The 21,175-nt window shown below is 53.3% G+C and overlaps 1 protein-coding gene across 1 annotated transcript; it reads right to left on the reverse strand.

The window, feature by feature from the left end:
* Window positions 1-714: 714 nt before the first annotated feature.
* Window positions 715-20,437, reverse strand: LOC114065255 (Golgi integral membrane protein 4-like). The gene is made up of 14 exons (XM_027898996.1): window positions 19,723-20,437; window positions 15,693-15,767; window positions 14,407-14,456; window positions 12,843-12,896; window positions 9,158-9,308; window positions 8,176-8,258; window positions 6,699-6,839; window positions 6,298-6,570; window positions 5,579-5,736; window positions 4,135-4,343; window positions 3,926-3,993; window positions 3,319-3,483; window positions 2,227-2,298; window positions 715-1,252 (listed from the first exon to the last, which is right to left on the reverse strand). Exons 1-14 carry the CDS (start codon window positions 19,907-19,909, stop codon window positions 1,142-1,144), a joined length of 1,797 nt encoding a protein of 598 aa, XP_027754797.1. The 5' UTR covers window positions 19,910-20,437; the 3' UTR covers window positions 715-1,141.
* Between the last annotated feature and the right edge of the window lie 738 nt (window positions 20,438-21,175).

Below are 21,175 nucleotides of genomic sequence, written 5' to 3' on the forward strand. Positions count from 1 at the left end.
TCCCTTTTCCATAATTTGTTTTCCTTCAATCGGAGCCTCTTAATTTCGAATTTATAATTGCTAGAAAAGGAAGTTTGGGTCTTTTTCTCCTAATCCATCCTCAGCAAAAGAACTTTGTCTCATTTAAACTGGGACAGGAGCTTAAGTAAAGCACCACAGGTTTCAATCTACTGCATCAACAGAACACTAGAAATATCAAACCTGCTGATTAAAACCCGTCTAGAAGACGACAAATTGCTCTTAGCTCCCTGTCAAGCATTGGGAGACTGGAAATGAGCATTAGCTGGGCTGCAAAGATTCCTTCTTTCCCATTTCTTTTCATGGCAGTCCCTGGCACAGAGGAGGAGAGCCTGTCCTAACCCACATCTCCAGGAACCCAGGGAGCAGCAGCAATGCCAGGCCAAGGTGCACAGCATTAGATGGGGAGGCTCCAAGCCCAGCAGGACTGTCATGGCTCAAAGCCAAGGAAAGGAGAACTCCACAGGGTTCTCCTCCGGGTCACTGGGAGGTCTCAGCACCAGGAAGAGGATCCAGTTGTTCACACACACACACACACACACTGCTGGCACAGTCCCCTCTGTGGGAGCTCAGGGTTGGTTGTCATCCCTGCACTGCTCCAGACAAAGAGCAGGATAATTTCCTCTGACTCCCTTCCCACCTTACTCTGAGGGGAGCAAAAAGGCTGTGTTAAAGAAACACCACAGAGCAAAATACTTTACGAAGAGAGATTCCTTTGTATTAGCAATCGGTCGAGTAAGTCCAGGGACCGGTCCAGGCACCCCTCTGCTGCCCAGGGGGGTAAAATACCCCCAAAAACCAACAAAAAACCACCCCTCTCCAGCTTTGGAGGGAATATGGAAAACAAGAAGGTGAAGAACACAGTAAATCAAAAAGTGCTTCTAAGAAAAAGCAGCAGGATAAAATCATTCCTAGAGTCTGAGAGCACTTCCGATGCCATCGACCGGAGAGCCAACGGCCCCCACAGGGAGATGGAACGCATGTCTGCGAGGCCCCTGCTCGGGGCCTGCAAGAGTTACCTCCTCCTGCCTTTGTTCTGGGCAGTGTTTAATACAGGAGCCAGTTCCCAGGAGGAGTTCCCGTCCCCTCATTCCGAGAGGATCCCGTTTTCCTTCAGCATCTCTCAGTAGTAGTCGTCCTTCTTGCCACCAGCTCCTGGCAGGCCCGCACGGTCCTTCCGCTCTTGGACAAGCTCCAGGTCATCGTTGTCGTCCACCTCACCTCCATGATCCTCCTGGGTGCAGAGGGAACAGCCAGGAAGGGAAAAATCAGCAAGGCCTGGGAAAGGAGACCCTAACTAGCAGCACACTGTGCTGCTTCTGGGTACAGCTGTTCTACCATACCAGCCCAGCTCGGAAACTTGGGAAAACAGGGAAGAATCCACCTCTGCCAGGTGTGATTGGCAAGCCACTGAGCCAAGGCTGGGGTGTTGCCATGATCAGCCTGTTTGTTTTAAGCACTTTCAATGTCCTGGCATTACAGTGCAATTTTAACATCTCAGCCCGTTGTCGCTGTAGAAGATACTCTACATCCACCACATGGAAAACTGTGTCCCAAATCCCCCCCCTGATCAGCAGCCAGCACAGCCTCCAGGGAACACTTATAGGTCCAACAGTCCAGTAGAACCTACAAGAGGCCTGGATTCACACAGGGAAAGGAAACCTCCTGACACCAACTCTGCTCTGCCCATCCCTTATTTCCCCACTCTCTTCATTCCCAGCCCTCAGTTCCTCAGCAATCATGTTGAAACTGCAGGAAAAAAAACCCACAGCAGCCACTCACAAAAGGCAGGGAGAGGATAAGCAGGACTGGAAGAGGATCCCTCATTTCTATCTACATGAGCCAGAAGCCCTCTGGGTGATCCTCTCCAGCTCATGCTCAGAGAAACACAGGGATCCTGCCCAGTGGCACTGGCACAGCCTGTAATTCCCCCCAGCTCCTGTTTGGGAAGCATCCCATGGCTCAGCTGTTGCAGATGGATGCAGACAGAGGTGAGGAGGGGAGACAGAGCATGAAGGGTACTCTGAACCCCTGGAAAAGGGAGCAGAGGTAGGTGGGCTCCAGGGTTGTTTTGGAGACCCACCTCATGGGCAGGCAGGGCAAACTAGTGGCTCCCTAAAAGCTGAGTCCTCCCCAGTTCCTGGCTCCCAGCACTCCCAGGTAACAACCACACCAGAGAGGGAAAGGGGGAGAACCTTGGTGTCGTACAATTTCTTGCTCCTGATCTTCTTGATAGTCTTCCATTGGGTCTTCCCTGGGCTTGGCAGGTCTGCCAGCATCCTGAAAAATACAGTCAGACACTGCTGACAGTGCCCCAGCCTGCTCCCATTCCCTGCCAGGGACACAACTCCCTGGCTTTAGAGCCCCAGGTCTGGAAGATTGGGCTGCACCGGGAATCAGGGGGAGCAGAGAGACAATCAGGCAACCCAAACTCCATGTGTTTTCTCCATCCAGTCTCTCTTTCCAGCTCCTTCCACTGTGGAGAGAGGTTTCGGGTCCCAGGGACGTTGCCTCAAGTCCCAGGACTGCAGGGAATCTGTGAGTTATTTAGGGCACACAGCACAGCCCCATCTGAGAGCCAGGTACTGATGTCACTAATTCTTTCCACATTTTCACTTATCTCCAGGAGGTGTTACTCTCTTGGTGCCAGCATCTCTCTCTTGTTTGATTTCATTGGCCTGGATGCCTTTTATTTTTTTCCTTAATCTCACTATTAATCATGATTTTAAAGCCTGACAGATAAAACACTCCTTTTTTAAAACAAGCAACACTCAGCTGCTTGTCAAAACAAGCCAACATTTCCCTGATGCAAAGTCTGGCTTCAGGCAGCAAGAAACACTTTGGGAAGTAAATGGATTCCATCTGCAAGGAGGCAAACAAGCAGGCAGAGCTCTCTTGTGCAGTCACTGCTGCCAGGAGCCTAAAACAGGCAGGGCTGCACCCACCAGAAGAGCAGACACTCATTTTATTATCTCTGGCTTTGGTCTCGAGTACATGAAAAGCCACAGCCCCTCTGCAGGAGCAGCAGTGGGTGAGCCATTCCCTGCTCCACGTCTCTCCAGCCAGGCAGGGGTGACTTCAACAGGCAGAGAGGACAGAGCCAGAACAAGCTCTGGGATTGACCAACCCGCCAATTCTCCCTCAGAAGGAGGTTCCTCCTGCCTGCCACGTCCTTGCAGTGGCTTTATGGATCCATCCAGGGACATGACGTTCTCCTTTGAGTCCTTAAGCTCTCTGCCTCCCCCCATCCATAGCTGGGGGTCCCTCCCTGGCCCTGCTGGTTGCCCTCATGTCACTCACCTTCAGTGGCTTCTCCTTTGACTCTTCTCTCACGTTGCGCTCCTTGAACTTCTCCAAACCTCCCACCTTCTCTTCGAAGTCAGGTCTCTCCAGCTCAGCTTCCTCAAACTCATCCTCACCTTGGTTATTGGGATCCTGGGCAGGATCTGCAGCATCATCTGGCATCTGGACAAGAAAAGCCTCCTGTGAGTACCTGGCAGGATGTCCCCTTGAGAAGAAGAAGAGGGCTTGATGCCTTCCCAGCAAGCAGAGTGCTGGCTTGGAGCCCTCAGTCATGCCTGCCCAAGCCTGGGAGTGTTTGTAGAAACAAACAACCCCCTCCAGTCTTTGTTAGCCCTCTGAATCCCTCCAGATCTGAGGAGTTTGGAGTTGCACATTCTAGAAACTTCTGGGCAATTATTGACTGATTGGACTCTCATTCCAAGCTGGGGTTGCATCCAGATGACACAGGGCACCGCTACTTTCCAAGGCAGGTTGGATGGGGCCCTGACTGACCTGGTCTGGTGGAAGGTGTCCCTGCCCACGGCAGGGGGTTGGAATGAGATGGTCTTTAAGGTCCCTTCCAAGCCAAGCCACTCTGTGGTTTTCTGATTCTCCCATTCCTTACCATCGGCTCCTGGACAGCAGTCTGTTTCTGAGGGTGCAAGCTCTCCTCCCTGTCGATCACTCCTGCATCTGCAAGGAACAGGCACAGTCAGTGGTGTCTCAAAGCCAGAGTCACCAGTGTCTTAACTTTGTGCCAAGCAGGGATTTGAGGAGGCCAACGCTCTGTGTTTGCAGAGAAACGCTCCTCCAGTGCCACTAGGGAAGCCATACCCATTTCCAGCTCTTCCTCATCCGTCCTCTCCTTCTCTCCTCCCTGCTCAGCTCTGTGATGCTCCTCCCCTCTCCTCTGGCTGGGGGCCTGGGAGCTGTCCCTCTGCACCTCCTGCCCAGGCTGGGGGGCAAACTGAAGGCTCTTTGGGTAACCACGTGCTTGTTCTTCATCCATCTGGGCATTCACCTTGTTCACTATGTCTTTCCAGCTGCAACAAGAAGAGTGTGAAACAAAACGTGACCCCCCTGCCTCAGCGCAGCAGGAGATATTTCATAAAGCTATTTCATGATGGCAAGCAGAGAAAAAAAAAAATACTTTCTGTGTTTAAAAGCTGAGAAAGCGGCCTTGGCATGAGCAGCTTCTTAAGCCAGCACACAAAACCTTCAGCAAGGGAAATCATAACCCAGCCCTCAGCTCAGATTCCCCTCCTTTTAAAACCATCAAAATGCAAACTGCCCCATCAAGGCAATCTCAGCCACCCCAGGCAGCAGTTCCTGGCCTTGGATCCAGGGGCTCTTTGTGCTGCCCTGAGGTCCCTTATTGCTCTTGGCCTGGACAAGGTTGGGTTATGTGCTCCTTATCACAAATCTCCCACAGCGTAAACAAAAGCCTCCAGCTGCTCCCTAATTCCTTGATGATAGATCCAGGAAAAGCAAAGCTCACCAAACACTCCAGGATGCGTGTCCTGGCCAAAACCCTTCGCCAAACACGTCAACATTTGCATTCTCAGTCTCACAGAGCGATGCTCACCTGGCTGGGCTCTGCATGGCTGAGGAGAGACCACTCTGCCACCACCACCTCACCCTCAGTGAGCCCCTCCCTGAACAAGCAGAACATCCCCTGGGCACAGCTCCTGTGCCTGTGCAGATGGTGCCTGTCACAGCAGCTTGGGGAGGACGCTGCCTTTTAAAGGAGCAAGGAAAGCACAGTCCCTGCCCTGGGAAGGTTGCAGGTTAAGTGAACAAACAAAAATGGAAGAGCAGAAAGGGTCAGGCTGACTCTAGAGTGAGGTCCAGGAGCTTCCTCTACAGATAAAACAGACATGAAATCCTGTTTGCTCCAGTAAACTGAACAGATAGGACCTGGACACACACAGGGGATAAATAAGTTAAAGGAGGAAGCACTATTTTCAGAGTCCCTTTTTGGATTATGGCCAGACTTTGATGAATTGCAGCTGCAGAGAGACATTTTTTTCCCTTTGCAAAACAAACCAGTCTCCTGCAAGTGCTGCTGAGACAGTAAACAGTCTCCCCAGTGCCTTACAGCATCCAGTTCGACAGGATCCTGACCAGACAATGCCACTAACACACCAAGGAAAGGTTGTTCCTTCAACCACCTTTCAGTTAGACCCACAATAAACACAAGAAGAGAGAGATCAGGGCTGCCCCTTTTGGAACCTTCAGCCTGAACTTTGAGAGCAGAAGGGAGTTGTGTGTCACCAACCTTTGCATTTGCCCCTGCCTGTTCCCTGTGGAGAGGTGGTTGTCTGGAACTGGAGGGTTTTCTGCTGCAGAGGGTTGTCTGGGACCAGGCAGGGCCAGTCCAGGAGCTTGGCTTTCCTCGTGGCTTCTCACCTGGATGCGCATCACCATCTTCACGTCCTGGGGAGAAGACACCTGGGATGTGCACAAGAGCCTAACCTTGTCACATACCCCCAGATCTTGCATTTGGACAGGTTTATGGGCCAGAAAATCCTTTATCTGAGAACAAGGATTCAGAAGTGCTCCAGAACACATCTACAGTCCTGTCCAGCTTGCTGTAGAACAGGCCCTTCTCCTTCCAAGACAAAATGAAATAATTTAGGTCCTGTCTTGGGTAGGTGATTCTCCAAGGAAAGAGGAACAAAACCACCCCTAAACCCCCCACCTCCCATCCTCATAATAGTCACTGTAATTACAGTCTAGCCACACTGCAATTTATTGTCCTTTTTTAGATATTTACTTTCCATAACTCTCTCTCAATCAGCCCAGGAGGGGGAGGAAGGGGGGGCTGATTTTACGATTTACTCTCTGCAGGTCTGGCAGAAGAACCTCATCCCACTCCACTGAGCCCGGTGGAGAAACCACGAGTGCCCAGGAGCCCGAAAGCACCCCAGGGCCGTGGGTTTCCCACCCACAGAGCGCTGCAGCTCCCACAGCTCCCCAGGCAAAGGCCACACGTACGGGGTTCCCGTTGGGGAGGCTGTTCATGGTCCGGGTGAATCTCACCACGCGGCCGTCCCCGCGCCGCGCCGGCCAGGCTGGCACGGCCTCTGGCAGCGAGTTGGCACCCCGGGGTGGGGTGGGCTGGGTTAAGGGCACCATGGGCTGTGGCCTCGGGCCGTCCTGGCTGTAGGAGTTCTGTCCCTGCAGCACCACCGGGGCTTCTGCCGGCTTGTGGAACCCGGAGACGGGAGATGCCAGTGGGATCCCATCCTCCGGGTTGACCGGGAAACCCTGCGAGGGAGAAAGGACAACAGCACACTCTGAGCTGAGCTGGAGGGAGCTGGGCTTGTTCCCGGTGCTGGAAACCCACAGGAGCCCTGCAGAGCGCTCCTACCAGGCTTTTTCTGGGAATACCACACCTTCTGCCTGGCCAGCTGCAGCTGGCTGTGGGCTGGCACCACGGGCTGCTGCCCCTTCCCAGCTCCTCGTCCTCCTCCTCCTCTGAAGCCTGGCATCTTCTGTAGAGCTTCCTTGAGCTGCCTGAACTCTTCCATCTGGGCCTGAGGGGGTGAGAAGGACACAGAGAAACCTCCCACAGTAACAGGGTTAAGGACCTCCTTGCTGGGGACAGCCACCCTTGGCACAGGTGAGGTATTTTCTACACATGGAAGGTCAGAGAAAATCCACAGCCATTAATGACCAGCCTGTTTTCAGCTTTCCCTCCAGATTTCACGGCTGTTCTGTATTCCCCCTGTGCCAGTCTTGCATCTTATTGGACATTTTCACCCTGGCAGTGCTGAGCTGTGACACTGGTCCTTTTCCTGATGCTCTTCAGTGAATGAACCTTTGCTGTAAGTCCTGCCTTGGCACGAGAATTGTACCCTGGGTCTTAGCTGTGCCTCCCACTCCTCCTGTGCCTCACACTCACGTACCTCCAGGTCAACTTATTTCCTCCCAGCTGCAGCATTTCTCCCTGGATGTGCTCGTCTCAGCAGGGCTGACAATAATTGGCATAATCCAACCTGACAACCCAATTTACTTTGCAAGACAAATGAAAATCAATTCTCCTGGACTGCAAATGCAAATGCTTTTTTTTTTTTTTCCCTCTCTCCTGCAGCTTATTCCTTTCAGCTCCCATCCTGAAAAGTAGGGCTTGAAAAAGCCACTCAGGAAAAGCTCCCCACTTCCACCCTGGTTATTTATAGGAAAGCGAGGGGGGAGAGCTTTTCATGTGCTTGCCAGGGTACCTGGAAATGGCCCAAATTAGGGACAGGGCTGGGGAGGAAAGCTTCCAAGCAGCAAGGAAAGTTGAGCAGGAAATTAATTCCTGAGCAGGCTCTGTTGATCTCAGTCCTTCCCCCTGAAATCTGACCTTAAAACTGACTTTTAAAACAACAAAACAAACGCCGACAGAAACACTCAGCCCAGCTGACGTGAGAGGAACGAGGAGAAGGCAGCCAAGAGCAGTTCATGGGATGTGAACTTGGAGGATGTCAGAACAACCCGGGGGGATGCAAAGCTTGTGCCTGTTGGGGGGGGTCAGCAAACCAGGCGTTGTTTCCCTCTGCAATTAATTTTATAGGGATAAACAAAAACAACCCACCACCATTTGAAAGGATTTGAGATGTGTGGAGGTGACAGGAGGCATTCCAGGGTTGGGAATGTGCTGGTTCACGCTGCCTTGAACCCCCAGGGACTTGTGCAGCGTTACCTGGGACAGATTCCAGCCTGGAAAATTTCACTCGTATGGATCTACATTACCGACACCTACCAGCAGTGGTTTAGGCAGCTCACCAGCTGTATTCACCGGGATACAGCTGGTAAGATTTATCAGTCAGAGAATATTGGATGTGCATGCAGACCCCAGGGTCCCACAGGCAGCCCCTGGCTGGTTACCTGGGCATTCAGGAGCTGGGTATGAACCTCCTGGTGGGCCTTCCGAAGGAGCTTGCTCTCCTCCCTGAGTTTAAACACCGTATCTGCAGGAGGAGAAGAAATTTGCTTGAAAGAGCTGCTTTTGCAAGTGTAGTATTTTATTATAAATTAGCCTGGACCTCCCAGATCTCCCCAAGGCCAGGAATTGCAGTGAAGCCCGAGCTGGAGATGGACAAACCCGATCATCGTCACCGACTGCTCTCATGTTTGCTTCAAGAGGGAGGTGTTTGCTCCTTCATTTCTCTTACCCCCAACAGCTGAAGACCAGCACCCACTGCCCCTGCCTGTGGGGACTGGAAAGTTAAGAAACTACCACAAGGGAGGTTTCTTGGGTCTCCTGAACCCCCAAGATGTGATAAGGAGCTTCTCTCTGAAGGAGAGATGCTCCTTATCACATCTTGGGGGTTCAGGTTCTCCTTCAGAGAGAAGCTGCCTCCTAAATACAGAGGTTTCACTTATTTGTCCTCAATTTCCCCCCTTTCAAACCCAGGAGTGCTCATCAGATGCTACAGAGAGCTTTGTTGACCAAAAGGGGAAAAAAAACAAACAAAACATCATCAGATTTCGCTCTTCCAGACCTAATCAAGTGAGAACAGATGTAAACCTTAAAAGCCCCACGATGTAATTAAACAGCAGACCAAACAGAAACCACTCTCTGGGAATTAAAGGGATCAGCATTGTCTGTGATACTTGCACTATCACAGGCATTTTACAGACCTGTGACATAAATTGCAAAAGGTATGTTTAATTTGCTCCCAGGCTCAAACAAAAGTTGGGATTTGCAGGTTGTTCCTGCACCACCACCCGGCTGAGGTCCAGAAGGGCCAAGGTGCTGCACACAGGAACATCCCTGGGGTGTTCCCAGACCCTTTTGGGGACCTGCAGAGCAATCTCTGCCCTGTCCCGAGCTCAGCTCTTCAGCCTGGCTCTTCCCCACGCTCACCCTGCAGGTTGGTGACCTCGCTGTCCTTCTCCTGCTGCAGCTGGGCGTATTTCTGGCTGTGGCTCTCCACTGCCTTACGGTGTTCCAGCTTCAGGCTGTTGTGCTGCAGCTGCAGGTCAAGCAGCTGCTTCTTGACATCGTCGTGCTGGTTCTGGGGACGAGAGAAGTGACAGAGTCAGCACAAGGAGGGGAGTGATGTAGCTGCTGGTAAGTGCTCACTGAGTGCCTCTGCTGAACAGGTTGCCTGGGGAGGCAGGAGATGTTTGTTCCCCCTCAGTGAGGTAGCCAGAAATCCCAGGCATGGTCAGGTATTCCCTGAGTTCAGGAATTCAGGGGGGATGTGAAATGCCAGGTAAACTCCACCTTGAGAGGTCTCCTGGGAAGCCACTAAAGTGGCAGCAGTCCAGGACACAGGAACTGTTCCAGGACACAGGAACTCCTCCTGCTCCTTCCCAGCCTCCCTGCACACAGGCTGGGATATTTGCTGGGATATTTCCACAAATCCCTGTGGAATCCCTCGCAAATCCAGGGTCCTCTCCAGAACCACAGCCATGCAGAAGGACTTCACCTGCAAGGGTAGATCCCAGGGAGCAGGGAGAGCTTGTGCAAGGACACCACACCCTCTGACAAGGACCAGAGAGAGCCCACATTCCCCTCAGGAACACCAAATTCCGGGATAACAAGACTCTCCCAAGACCACAGAGTATTTCAAGCAGGCCAAGAACTCGGCAGATAGAAGGGGGCTGAAAGGCTGTTCCCTTTTCCCCTCCCCTCTTGCAGGGCCCAAGAACAAAACATGCAGAAACATCCTTTTGCTGGGACCCGCTGAACCAGAATTCACCTCCTTTTTTTTTTCTTCTTTTTTTTTTTTTTGGTTGTTGTTCCCATGGTAACCCAGAGAGATTCCTTCCACATTCAGTTTGTCAACACCAATTATGTATGCAGATTGACTGGCTCTCAGGTGAACCCTGGCCCTGCCACACAATCCCCCCTCAGGACTCAGGCAGCCATTTCAATCAGCTCTCCTGGGAGGGGAAAAAAAAAAGATTCTTTTTTAAAAATAACCACCCAAACCTCTAAATGCTATTGATGATTGCATTTGTCCCCAGGAAAACAAAGTGTCTGTGTCCCTGGCATTCCCCCTGAAGCAATTACCCTCCACTAAAAGAGATATAGCTGTGCTCCAAAAATACATGTGATGCAGAGGAAAAGGCTGCTGGTGCAGAGGGGTCCCGGAGCCAGGACAGAGAAGAAGCACAAGGATGTCAGGTTAATCAGATCACAAGATCTGGAGGGGTAATAGAGAGCACAGAAGATTCCTGCTTTGATTTTCACAGACATGAGGTGCTTGCAGTTCTCATCAGAGCCCCTGGCAGAAAGCCCTGTGGAGGAACCACTTCCCTAAAATCATTTTGATACCAAACACATCAGAAAGTGCCAACATTAGCGAGTGAGGATTGATCTGAACAAGGAACCCGTAAGAAATTCAAGGAATTTTAAGTCCTCGTCAGCTCAGGTCAATTAATTCCTAACCCATATTCTGCCTGGAAGGGGATGTGCATAATGAGTGTCCCCAGACTGCTCCCAGGCAGGAAGGAGGGAGGGAATGCTCATCCTCTGGCAGCAGCAGGAAGCTGGAGAGGGAGAGAAGTGCCTTTCCCAAGGTCACAGGCAGCACCTGAGGCTGCCTCCTCTCTGAGCTCATGGAGCATCCTCCCTCTCAGCTGCTGCGACCGGTGTGTGCAGACCTGGGGAGCAACCCACAGATGCCTTTGAGTCACTGGCAGGCAGGGAGTCTGGAACACACTAAACTATTTCCAGAGAGGCAATATTTAATTACCTGCAGGCAGAACATTCCTGACCCAGGCAGCCAAACTGTCGTGGCTTTTCTCTGGTGCTCACATGGGGAAATCTTATCGCTCAGGAGTCAGACCATCTTCCAGAAATCAGGAGTTCCCCAACTCAGCTGCGGGAATTCTCTCATCTCTCACCTTCCCTTTGTTGTTCACACAACAGGGAGTGCCCAAATGTGTCAGATCTGGGTCACTGAGGGCTCTGGGGGAACGGGGCAGGTGAAGGGGGAGAAGAAAATAACAGTCCCTCAACCCCAGGTATTCCTGCCGGGATTCAAAAGCAGCTTTGTGGACAGCAGTGCACAAAGTGGAATCAGGAGGTGGCTGCCTTAACCCACAAGCAGAGGAAGGGCACAGCTCACTGCTAGTTTTGGTGTTCCAGCAGTTTCAGGAAGTTCATGTCAAAAATCCTTTGTTTGAGGCCGCCCCCTCCCTGCCTGCCTGCTCCAGGGAATGCCAGGATACCCTGCAGAGGGATGGGAGCAAAACACATTTTCATCTCCACTCAGGAGGGAGAAAGGAATTGTCAGACAAAGTCTGGCCCCAGCAGGAATCCAGACAACACAGGCAGTGAGCACAACTGCTATTTTTGGACCGAGCCAAGGCCCTTGCCCCTCTGGGCTGCTGTGCCAGCTCCAGATGTGAATCAGCCATGGAGGATTCCAGTGCAGGTCAGGAGAACAGCAGAGACCAGGGACACCAAAGCCAGATGTGCTGTGGCTTCATGGAACCCTTTTGCTCGTGTTTGGGACCTGCAGCTCAGCAGAGTTCGTTGCTTCTGCTCAGCATGACACGTCCACTTCCCAAGTGGAGGATATCCCGGCAGCAATCTGCCTCCTGAGGAAGCCAGTTCCAGTGGGAAGCGTTTCTGCCTGGGCTCCAGCAGCAGAAGTGCTACTCACAGGCTCGTAACTAGCAGGAGCTGGGCTAAATGCTGCTTTTTCGGGGTGGGGGGTGTGTGTGAAATCTCCCACTGTGCAGCCCCAAGGGCTGGTCTGTCTTTCAGCAGCTGTAAATGTAGTTAAAAAAAATAGTTTGGCTTTTTTTTTTTTTTTTCCCCACCCCTCCAATAAAAGGAAGCGAGAGAAAGGGAGCCAGCCCAAAATGCTCTCCCTGTCCCCTCGAGAGCAGCAAACCAGAGCATCCTGCTCAGCCTGCAGTTGCTATGAGGGGGAATGTTGCTGTTGCAAAGCGTTCCCAGAGTCCACAGAGCTGGATAATACCCAAGAGACAGAACTGTACTTCCCTTTTCCCGAAGTTTGAATCCAAGAGCCAGGCAGCTGGAGGTCCAGCCCGGCTCAGGAAATACAACCCAGCGGTGCTGAGGGCTGCTGGAACCCAGCCCTCCTTCCACAGCCCAGAATTAAATTACCATCTCCCTGCCAAAGCTCTAGCTAAAGACCTTTTAAAAACCACCACCAGCCCCCTTGCTCCAAAAAAAGGAAAATTTAACATCAGGATACGCTCCAGGTAGGGCAGGTGATCAGCTATAAAATGCTATAAACTGCCTCTTCCACGGGCTGGAATATACTGTATTAGCCCAAAGGGCAAGCTAGGATGAACAGACCCATTTTCACACTGAAGGCACCCAGAAAGGAGCAGGCTGAGCAGCAGAATCCCCTGTGATAAAGAGCACAGGGGCTGCCATCGAACAGAGGGGTAGGTGAAAGCTGTAACCTGATACAGAATAAATAGGAAACTCCCCTGGACCTGAACAGTCAGGAAGGAATGTAGATCAGCACGGAGTGGTCTCCTCCCTCCTAGGACTCTCCTTCCCAGGAGCATCCTTTAATGTGCAGCAGATGGTCAATCCATGACCCTGCTTCCCTTACCTTCAGGATCTTGTGCTGGGAGCTGAGGGCCCCGTATCTGTTCATGGAGTCTTGCTGGGAATTAAAGATAAAGAAAAAAGAGATTCAACAGTGCCATTAGAGTCCAGAAAAACCCAGGGCAGGGAGAAAAAAAACCCAACCACTGCACACACACAGGTAGGGACCGGGACCAGCCCACCGAGGTGACCAGCAGAACATGCAGGGCTGGAGAAGAACCTCTTCAAACCAGCTCATTCACTGCACTCTTAATTCACATTCTGAGGAGTTTTTCCCCAGCCTTCAGCTCTGTATCTAGGCCAGGCCCAGCACTAGAGGAGCTGAGCACAGTGAACCCCCCTCCCCGAAGGCTGAGCTCTCCTGGCAGCAGCTGAGGGGGAGGCAGAGAGCAGCAGAGCTGAGCCCGTCGCCTACACACCCAAATTGCACCATTTAACAAAAAATGGATCACTAGGCAATTGAGGGAGCCTACAGCAAGCTCTGTAACCAGGGTACAGCAGCCAGACTAGGCTCAGCTGGCACAAACCAGCAGCGGAGAGGGATTTGTGTGTGCCCACGGAGGGGTCTGGAGCAGTTCAGCAGCTCTGCTCGTGCCTTGCTAAGGGTCACATTCTTCCCCTGTGCCCCTAAAGTGCCACTCTTCACCGCAGCACCACCATCTCCTCACAGCAGGGGTGAAAGTCACCACCCTTTGTGCCCAAAGGCTCTGTCCCCAGGGCAGCAGTGGCACCTGAGCTTGTCCCAGGACACTCAGGGTTACAAACATCCACTGGGACCTTCGTTTGGGACCTTAAAGCAACGAGACTGATCCACAAAACAGCACCGTGGAAGTGCAAACCAACCCTCATGGAGACATTCCCGCTACAGCCCCCAAATCAATTTATATCATAAATTCTCAATATGGAACGAAATATCACCAGCAGATGAGCACAGGTTAAAAAAATACAGATGTTCATCGCCGAGTTTTCCTGTGACAGGCTGGCATTGACCCCCAGATGGAGGGGCTAAAAGCCATTCCCCTTCTCCAGCATCTCATCAGCAGATGCTCTGGGAAAGGAATAAACCCAGCCTTATAACCTAAGTGGATGTGACAGACTATCCCAGGGATGCATTTCTTCCCAACCCTCACTGAAGAGCCCTTTTCCCCGCTGCATGAGAAGTCCACAGGCGAGTGAAAATCATTTGACAGTCCCTGGAGACACAAAACAATGGATATACTTTTCCCCACACCACATGGTCTTTCTTCTCCCTGTTCCCCCGTGGTGTGCCTTGAATTCAGTTTCTCCAGGACTCTCCTGCAGCGTGGAGCAGGAATTCCACCTTCAGACTGCAGCCCAGGGCTCCCCCAGGAGCTGGGAATTGTCTCCTGAGGGAGAACAGGCACTGAGCAGCCCTTCCCTCAGCCCAAGCAAATCCTCACACACCAGCAGCCTTGCCCAGAGGAGTCAGCCAAAGTTCACCCTTGTACCATCCACACACCGAGCCCCTCGTGCCTCCCAACCCCGCTGGCGCCAGGAAAACGTTCCCCAACATCACACAGACACCCCGAGGAACAAACCTGACCCACCTTCTCCTTGTTGAGAGCTTCCTGAGCTTCTAACTTATACACTAAAAAATCTGGAAGGGGAAGAAGAGAAGACAATTTAATCAGCTGGAATTTAACAGGGATCTGGTTTATATTTTGGGGTGGAGGGGGAGGGAAGGAGGGAATCAGCCCCTTGCTGAGCAAAAGGCTGCAAGTCAATAAGCTGGAATGCAGATGCTGCCAGGAGGTCACTCAATGCCCTTGGAAAGATGGGAGTATTTTCCAGGAGAGCTGTCCACCCAGCTAGACTGGCCCAAAAGGTCTTTGCTTTCCCATTCTGTAGGCAAGTGCCTACAGAATTTCCAAGTGATTTCCTGCTTCAGCACACAAAAGGCTACAGTTTGATGTCTCTGAGGCTGCAGAAGGATTTGGGGTGCTCTGAAAGGAAAAGACTTTGGAAAAGAGAAACCAAAGCTTCTGTGAGGCCAAAAGGAATGAATCTGCTGATCTCATCTGCACCACCTTCTTAAAATGGGAAGGTCCCGTGACTAGGTAACATGTATTGGGATGTATTTTCTCAGTTGGTCCCCACCAAATAACTTAGGGGTGGCAGAAATGCAGCTTCTCCCTCAGTGATGCAGCCAAACCTGGATGCTGGATGGCAGCACCTCCAAAAACATGGAGCATGTTGGAGTAAGGGGCACTGGAGTTACTCCACACACCAGTTTTGAAGATAAAACACAATTTACTAAGTTGCCAGCAAGAATCAGGTGCAGAGGGGCCTGATATCCCAGCACAGCCCTCCACTGAAAGGCTGAACTGTTGGCTTTCTGTTTCCTGTTGGATTTTGTGCTCTCAAAATATCCTGCATGTTTATATCTCCTTATGTGCATCAGCTCTAAGGGATCTGACAGTCTGCATTGTCCACGAGTCGTGGAGGGCAGTGATGCTGATACCATTCAGCACTTGTAGAGCTCAGCATCTTCAAATCACTTTTAGAGGAAAGCTGACATACTTCCAAGAAAAAAAAAAAACAAAAACCATGGTCTAGTGCCAGGTTTAGCCACCACTTCAAGTGCTCAAACACCACATCCTGGGCACTGTTACTCACAGATTGCACTGAGGACGTGAGTAGGAGGATGAGAGAACAGAACCTCCCTCCCAGCACCTTCTGCCCACGGACAACAAACACGTGAGTTCACTGCTCCCCAGGCACAAACCGGGGCTGAGCTCACCTGGGGGCACTCAGGGACGGCCACACGGGGTCCCAGGACAGCTGAGGGGGTTTGTCTGGCCACTGCTGGGACACCCCCCTGTGAGGCACTCACCTTCCTTTGTCTTCTTGTGCTCCCCTCGCTCCTTCTGCAGGGACCGTTCCAGGCGGGAGCGATGCTCGTAAACCACTGGGGAGCAGAGAGGGGCACAGAGTGAGAGAGGCCTCACATTTCTTCACACGGGGCTATTTTTTTTTCCCCCCACCTATTTCCTCTCCTGTCTGGAGCAGGGGAGGGCACAGTTGGGCTGGAGGCTGTGGATATTCAGGATACACCACCACACCGGCCTCGCCCTGGGGGTGTTTGCACTCAGGTTTTGCTTCAGAGACCAGAATTGTGATGCCCAAGAGCAGCTTTTAGTGGCCAAGGGCTAAATTATGTCTTTGTGGGCCAAGTGCCCAGCCAGGGTTAAGACAACCAGAGCCTTCCTGCATGCAGGAGAGGCGTTTCCTCCCCTCCCATTGACTGGCCCTCAGGCCAGTGAGGAAAAGCAAGCCAGGCTGTGCCATCCCACCCAAAACAGCACCTGCACCGTGCACAGGAGCAGAGGAGGGACAGGGATGGGGCTGCTTGGTGCAGCAGCCACGTGACAAACCAAAGCACCACGGAAGCTTCCTGCTGGATGGTGATTTTAATGCCCCCTGACGTCTGAATGCAGAGCAGGAGCTCTCCCTGAGCTGCAGCCTCAGCTGGAACAGGCCCCTCATCCCCCTGGCACAGATGGGCACTGGGCCAGAACAGCACTAGGCAGCAACTCAGAGGGGAGAGGTGATGAAGGAAACCTCATTCCAGAGCCAAGATCCCTCCAGAGCCAAGACCTTTGGGGGCAAGCCATGCTGTAACACACAATCTCCAGGAAAATGAACTAAGTGGGGTAAGCAGGAAGGACCGGTGCCCTAGCTCTGGAATTCTCATTGTCTCAGCCACTTTATCTCCTTCCTTCTCTTGGTTACCCTCCCCAGACAACACAGGCAGACCCCAGCGGTGAAGATGCTTCGCCTGGACTGGGCCACTTGGTTAAGATGTTCCTCTGGAGTGAGGAACCATTCCAGCAGAAATACGTGGTTTCCATCTGGAGGGAGGTTTCCCTTGCAGAGCGTCCCTGCTAAAGCCATCACTGCAGCTGTCCAAGCATCTACTTCATGACAGTTTTATTTTTAGGAACACTTTTCCCACCAGGCTGCTCAGATGTCACCCTGAGGGCTTCCCCAGCTGAGCACACCCTGGGTGCTCCTTCACTCCTTGTTCAAGGAAATTGTCACCTTGAGAACATCAGCCCCTTCCCCGGGGATTTGGGAGCTCTGGGCACTCACGTTTCTGCCAGAAGCATCTCCCTTTCTTGCAGCCTTATCTAGCAGAGCTCCTGAGGCCAAGCCTTTGGTGTGATGGGAACCTCACAGCAGCAATGAAAAGCATCTGTAGGGGTGGGCTGGTGCAAGCACCCCCAGCCACAGATCCCAGAGCAGAGGAGGCTTCAGGAACAGCTCCACATCCCACTGACTGGGAAAGAAAGTTGTGATCTCTCCTGCCATTCCTCCAGGTGTCCAGAGCCCAGAGAAGGTGGGTTCAGCTTTGCACACAGTGGTGTCTCTGCTCTTAGGCCAGGAGTTGGACTTTGATGATCCCTGTGGGTCCTTTCCAACTCAGGATATGCTATAATTTTGTGATTCTCTGTTCTGGTCTTATCTTGGCGGTGGAACACAGCACCTCATCCAACCAACCTGGCACCAGACAGCTCCACAGGCCAGGGAGCCAGGAAGTCTTTGACAATTTGCTATTGTAAGGGAGAATAGAGGGTGGTGAGAGTCTAAATCCTGAGATTCAGCCAGAGCTCGGCACCAAGAAACCGTCACCTGCTGCCAAATGAGCCAAAATGCAGGATTTGAGGTGCTGAAACAGTGAAGCTCCTGGCAGTGCCTTGCTGAAGAGACAGAACGAGATGCAGAAGACACAGGAATTAAAGTCAAGAGACAGGAATTAAAGCCAAGAGACAGGAATTAAAGTCATGCAACAAGTGAGCACAGGGCAGGGAGGGAGCCCAGAGCCCCAGCTCCCTGCTCTGCTGTGTCCAGCACCAGAGCACTGACACCAGATGAGCCAGACAGCCCTGCACTGCAGGTCTGCCATGAACTGGCTCCTCTCTGCCAGCCACCAGGATTCTCCCACCAGCCAAATCCAAAGAGAAGCCTTGCCTTTGTGAAATTTGTTGGACGAGCAAGTGTCTTCTCAAAATAAAGAAGGGTAGCCATGGCAACAACTGTATTTAGGAATAGGAGGGGGGTTTAGAAACCCCAGCAACAGGCAACAGCTCTGCCATTCAAACATATTTGGGTGGAAAAAAATACAAGCCTGGCTCAGTTGTTGGCTTGAGCCTGTTGTTGCCAAAGCTGGGGTTCCCTGAGGCTACCACTGTCATCTTATTCTCTGCAGAACCAGCCCCTCTCTCCAAGAGGAGCATGAGATGCTGACACACCAGAAAGGAATGTGGGTTAACTTCTGCCCTGCTTATCTTTGCATCTCCCCAACCCAGGGTGCAGGTGGAAATCGTGGCTGGGACCGAGCAACACCAGAGGTGTTTGACTGCCTGATAGAAGGAATGGGAACAGCCCTAGGATGATAGCAGTGAACCTAAACACACACAGTTAGATCCCTTTCCAAGACTGATTGCTTTTTTAAAGCGTGTTTCCTGGAGAGGAACAACCACACTCTGCTCTCGCTGTTTACAAACACAAATACACAGCCCTGGGCTCCGGCAGCCCTTGGAGGATGTTACATTTGCATCACAACATCGCACACAGAACCACCAGAGAGGATTTAACCCTAAAAGACATAAATGTCGAGTCACAGATCTGCAGAATTCCTCAGCTCTGGAAACAGTGTCATTGGACGGGTCCACAGGGGTCAGGATGGATACCCTGTGTTTGATTTCAGCCCCAGGAAGAGCTCCAATGGAAACACTGCGATCTAAACCGACTTGTCAGATTAAAAACAAACAAACCAAAAAAAAGGGTTAAATGCATCTCCTGACCTTGAGCAGAACCCCAGCAAACAATATTTTGTCCACACGAAACTCATTCTGTGGGCACTCAGACCCAGCCCGTCCTCCAAGCATTGCACACCCAAGTGCTGGCTCCCCGGAGCGGATTCCCACCAAACCTCTCCACAGGGAGCTCAGCAAATCCCTCTGGAGACTCCAAATCTGGTGACAGCTGCTGGAAACGTCGCTCTGGCAGATGCACTGAGGCTGGGGTGACAGACTAGACAAAGGAGGTAAGAGTTCGTGGATGGAGTAACGTGTGTCCTCAGCCTTCCCTGCCCAGACCTCCCCTGGGCTAAAATGCCATTTTCCCACAGTCAGGCGTTTACGGAAGGAGGACAACTGAGGGGAGAAAGGGGGAGGAGGGATACCCACACTGTGTTTGCCTTCCGGTCTCTGGCAGCCCTTGCCAGAGGAGCCAAGTGCTGGTCAGCGGGCTCAGAAAAGCCAATTCTTCCTCCTCCTCCTCCTCCTCCCCCCTTTTAGGGAGCTGTGTGCCGCGGCATCCATCAGCCCCAAACATGCCGGCAAACCTTCTGTAGTCACGGATCAACCTCTCGAGAAGAAGGTGGGCTCGTTTCCTTGCAAAGGCGATGGGCAGCACAGCGTGACAGCAAACTTTACTGAAGGATCCCTTCCCTCTCCCTCCGCTTCCCGGACAGGCACAGGGTAGAGAGTGGAGCCACATCTCGGAGCCTGCCCAGCCAGCCCCAGCCAGCCCTGTCTGAGCTGGTGCTGCTTCACAGCGGTTTAATTTTTACAGCCAAAGGGAGAAGAAATGGAATAGACGTGACGCAGCTGAACTCGCCCATCCGACACGCTCCGCTCCCCTCGCTGCGAGCAGCAATTCAGACTCGCGGCTGTTCTAATTCCAGACACCCGCCGGGGGGGGAAAAGGAAACGGGAACATCTTAGAGCTCTTTAAAAAGCTGAACGTGCCCAAGGCTTGTGGCTGGGCAGCAAAGCCAGCGGCAGGTAACGATGGGAGCGAGGGAAGTTCGGGCAGAGTGTGCACACACAGACACACACACAGAGCGGGTCACTCACCTTGGAGCTGCGCTGACAGCGCTTCCTGCTGCTGTTTGTATTTCTGGGCCAGGGCTTCTGCGTTCCGCACCTTCTGCTGCAAGTGGTTGTAGAGGAAAACTCCGGAGCCCAGGCACGCCACGGTGACCAGGCAGAAGGCGGTCTGCAGGAGCCCCTTCTGCCTCCTGGAGCACATGCCGGTGCCCATGGTGGGGCCGGAGCACAGCGATGCGGCGCTGCCTCGCCGGCGCCGCTAAACCATCTGATTAAATTTGCCCGACAGCCCCTTCTTTCCTCGGCAAATTCGCAGATCCCTCTGGAAGATGCGATCCGAGTCTCGCCTTCCCCCCTTCCCAGCGCTCAGAGCAGCCGGAGAGGCTCCGGCCGCGCTTTATTCCCGGCCGTCCATCCCGGAGCGCCTCAGATCCCGGCCGGGCTCCGAGCGGAGCGGCCGCGGGAGCATCCTCGGGATGCGGGGACCGGGGAGCGGCCCGGGGGGGCTGCGGGGCGAGGGCAGCCGGCGGAGGGGAGAGAGCGGGAGCAGGAGAAGCAGGAGGAGCAGCGGGAGGAGGAGGAGGAGGAAAACTTTTGCTTCCCATGTGCTGCAGCGGCCGGGGGGGGGGGGGGGGGGGAAGGGGGTACCGCCGCCTTTGGCTCTTCCCACCTCCCCCGCTGGAGCAGCGGCCGGAAAAAATAACCCGGCGGGAGGAGAAGCCCTTGGGCCCCCTCCCCGCGGCTCCCGGGAGGAAGCGGCGGCACCGGGAGCCGGGAGCAGGGCCAGGAAAGCGGCGGCGGTGGCATCCGGGCTGCGGCGGCGGCGAGTCCGCCCTCCCAGGCGGGAGGGGCCGGGGGGGGAGCGGGGGGACCGCAGCGCCCCGAGCCCCTGCGGACACCCAGGGACACCCGTGGGGGACCCGCTGCCCCTGCCCCCGTGGCGCAGGGGGGTCCCACCCGCCTTCCTCCGCAGAGGAAGCGGCACCGATGCCCCCAGCCCAACCTCGACCCTCCGACCTCTCCCACGTGCGTGTTTTCCCCTCCCTGATCCACGGGAACGGCCACACCCACTGCCGGCACCTGTTGGGAGCGGGAGGTGGGTGAGGGACACGGGAGGGCATCCTCGCGTGAGCGCTCTGGAACCGGCAGGGGTTTAAGAGCTGCGGTTTCTCCTCGCTAAAACACGAGCGGGTAAAGCCACGAGAGCAGCACAGGGAGAAGGGTGGGAGCGGCTTTTTCCTACCATCACATGATGGTTTGAGTCCAAAGGGACCTTAAAGCTCATCCTGTTCTAACCCCCTGGGACTCCTTCCACTACTCCAAGCCCCCAACCAGCCTGGCCTTGGACACTTCCAGGGATGGGGGATTCCAAGGTCAGCACTGAGTTTTGGGAAGCGGGTGCCAATTCAAGAGCAGGGTTCCTGCAAGCGAAGGACTGCAGGAGATTCCTGCAGGACAAAAGGTGCCAGCACTGAAAGCT

The sequence above is a fragment of the Empidonax traillii genome, unplaced genomic scaffold (genome assembly GCF_003031625.1).
Source record: "Empidonax traillii isolate 1590-97213 ecotype Southwest subspecies unplaced genomic scaffold, ASM303162v1 scaffold633:size372093, whole genome shotgun sequence".
In the NCBI taxonomy this organism is placed as follows: domain Eukaryota; kingdom Metazoa; phylum Chordata; class Aves; order Passeriformes; family Tyrannidae; genus Empidonax; species Empidonax traillii.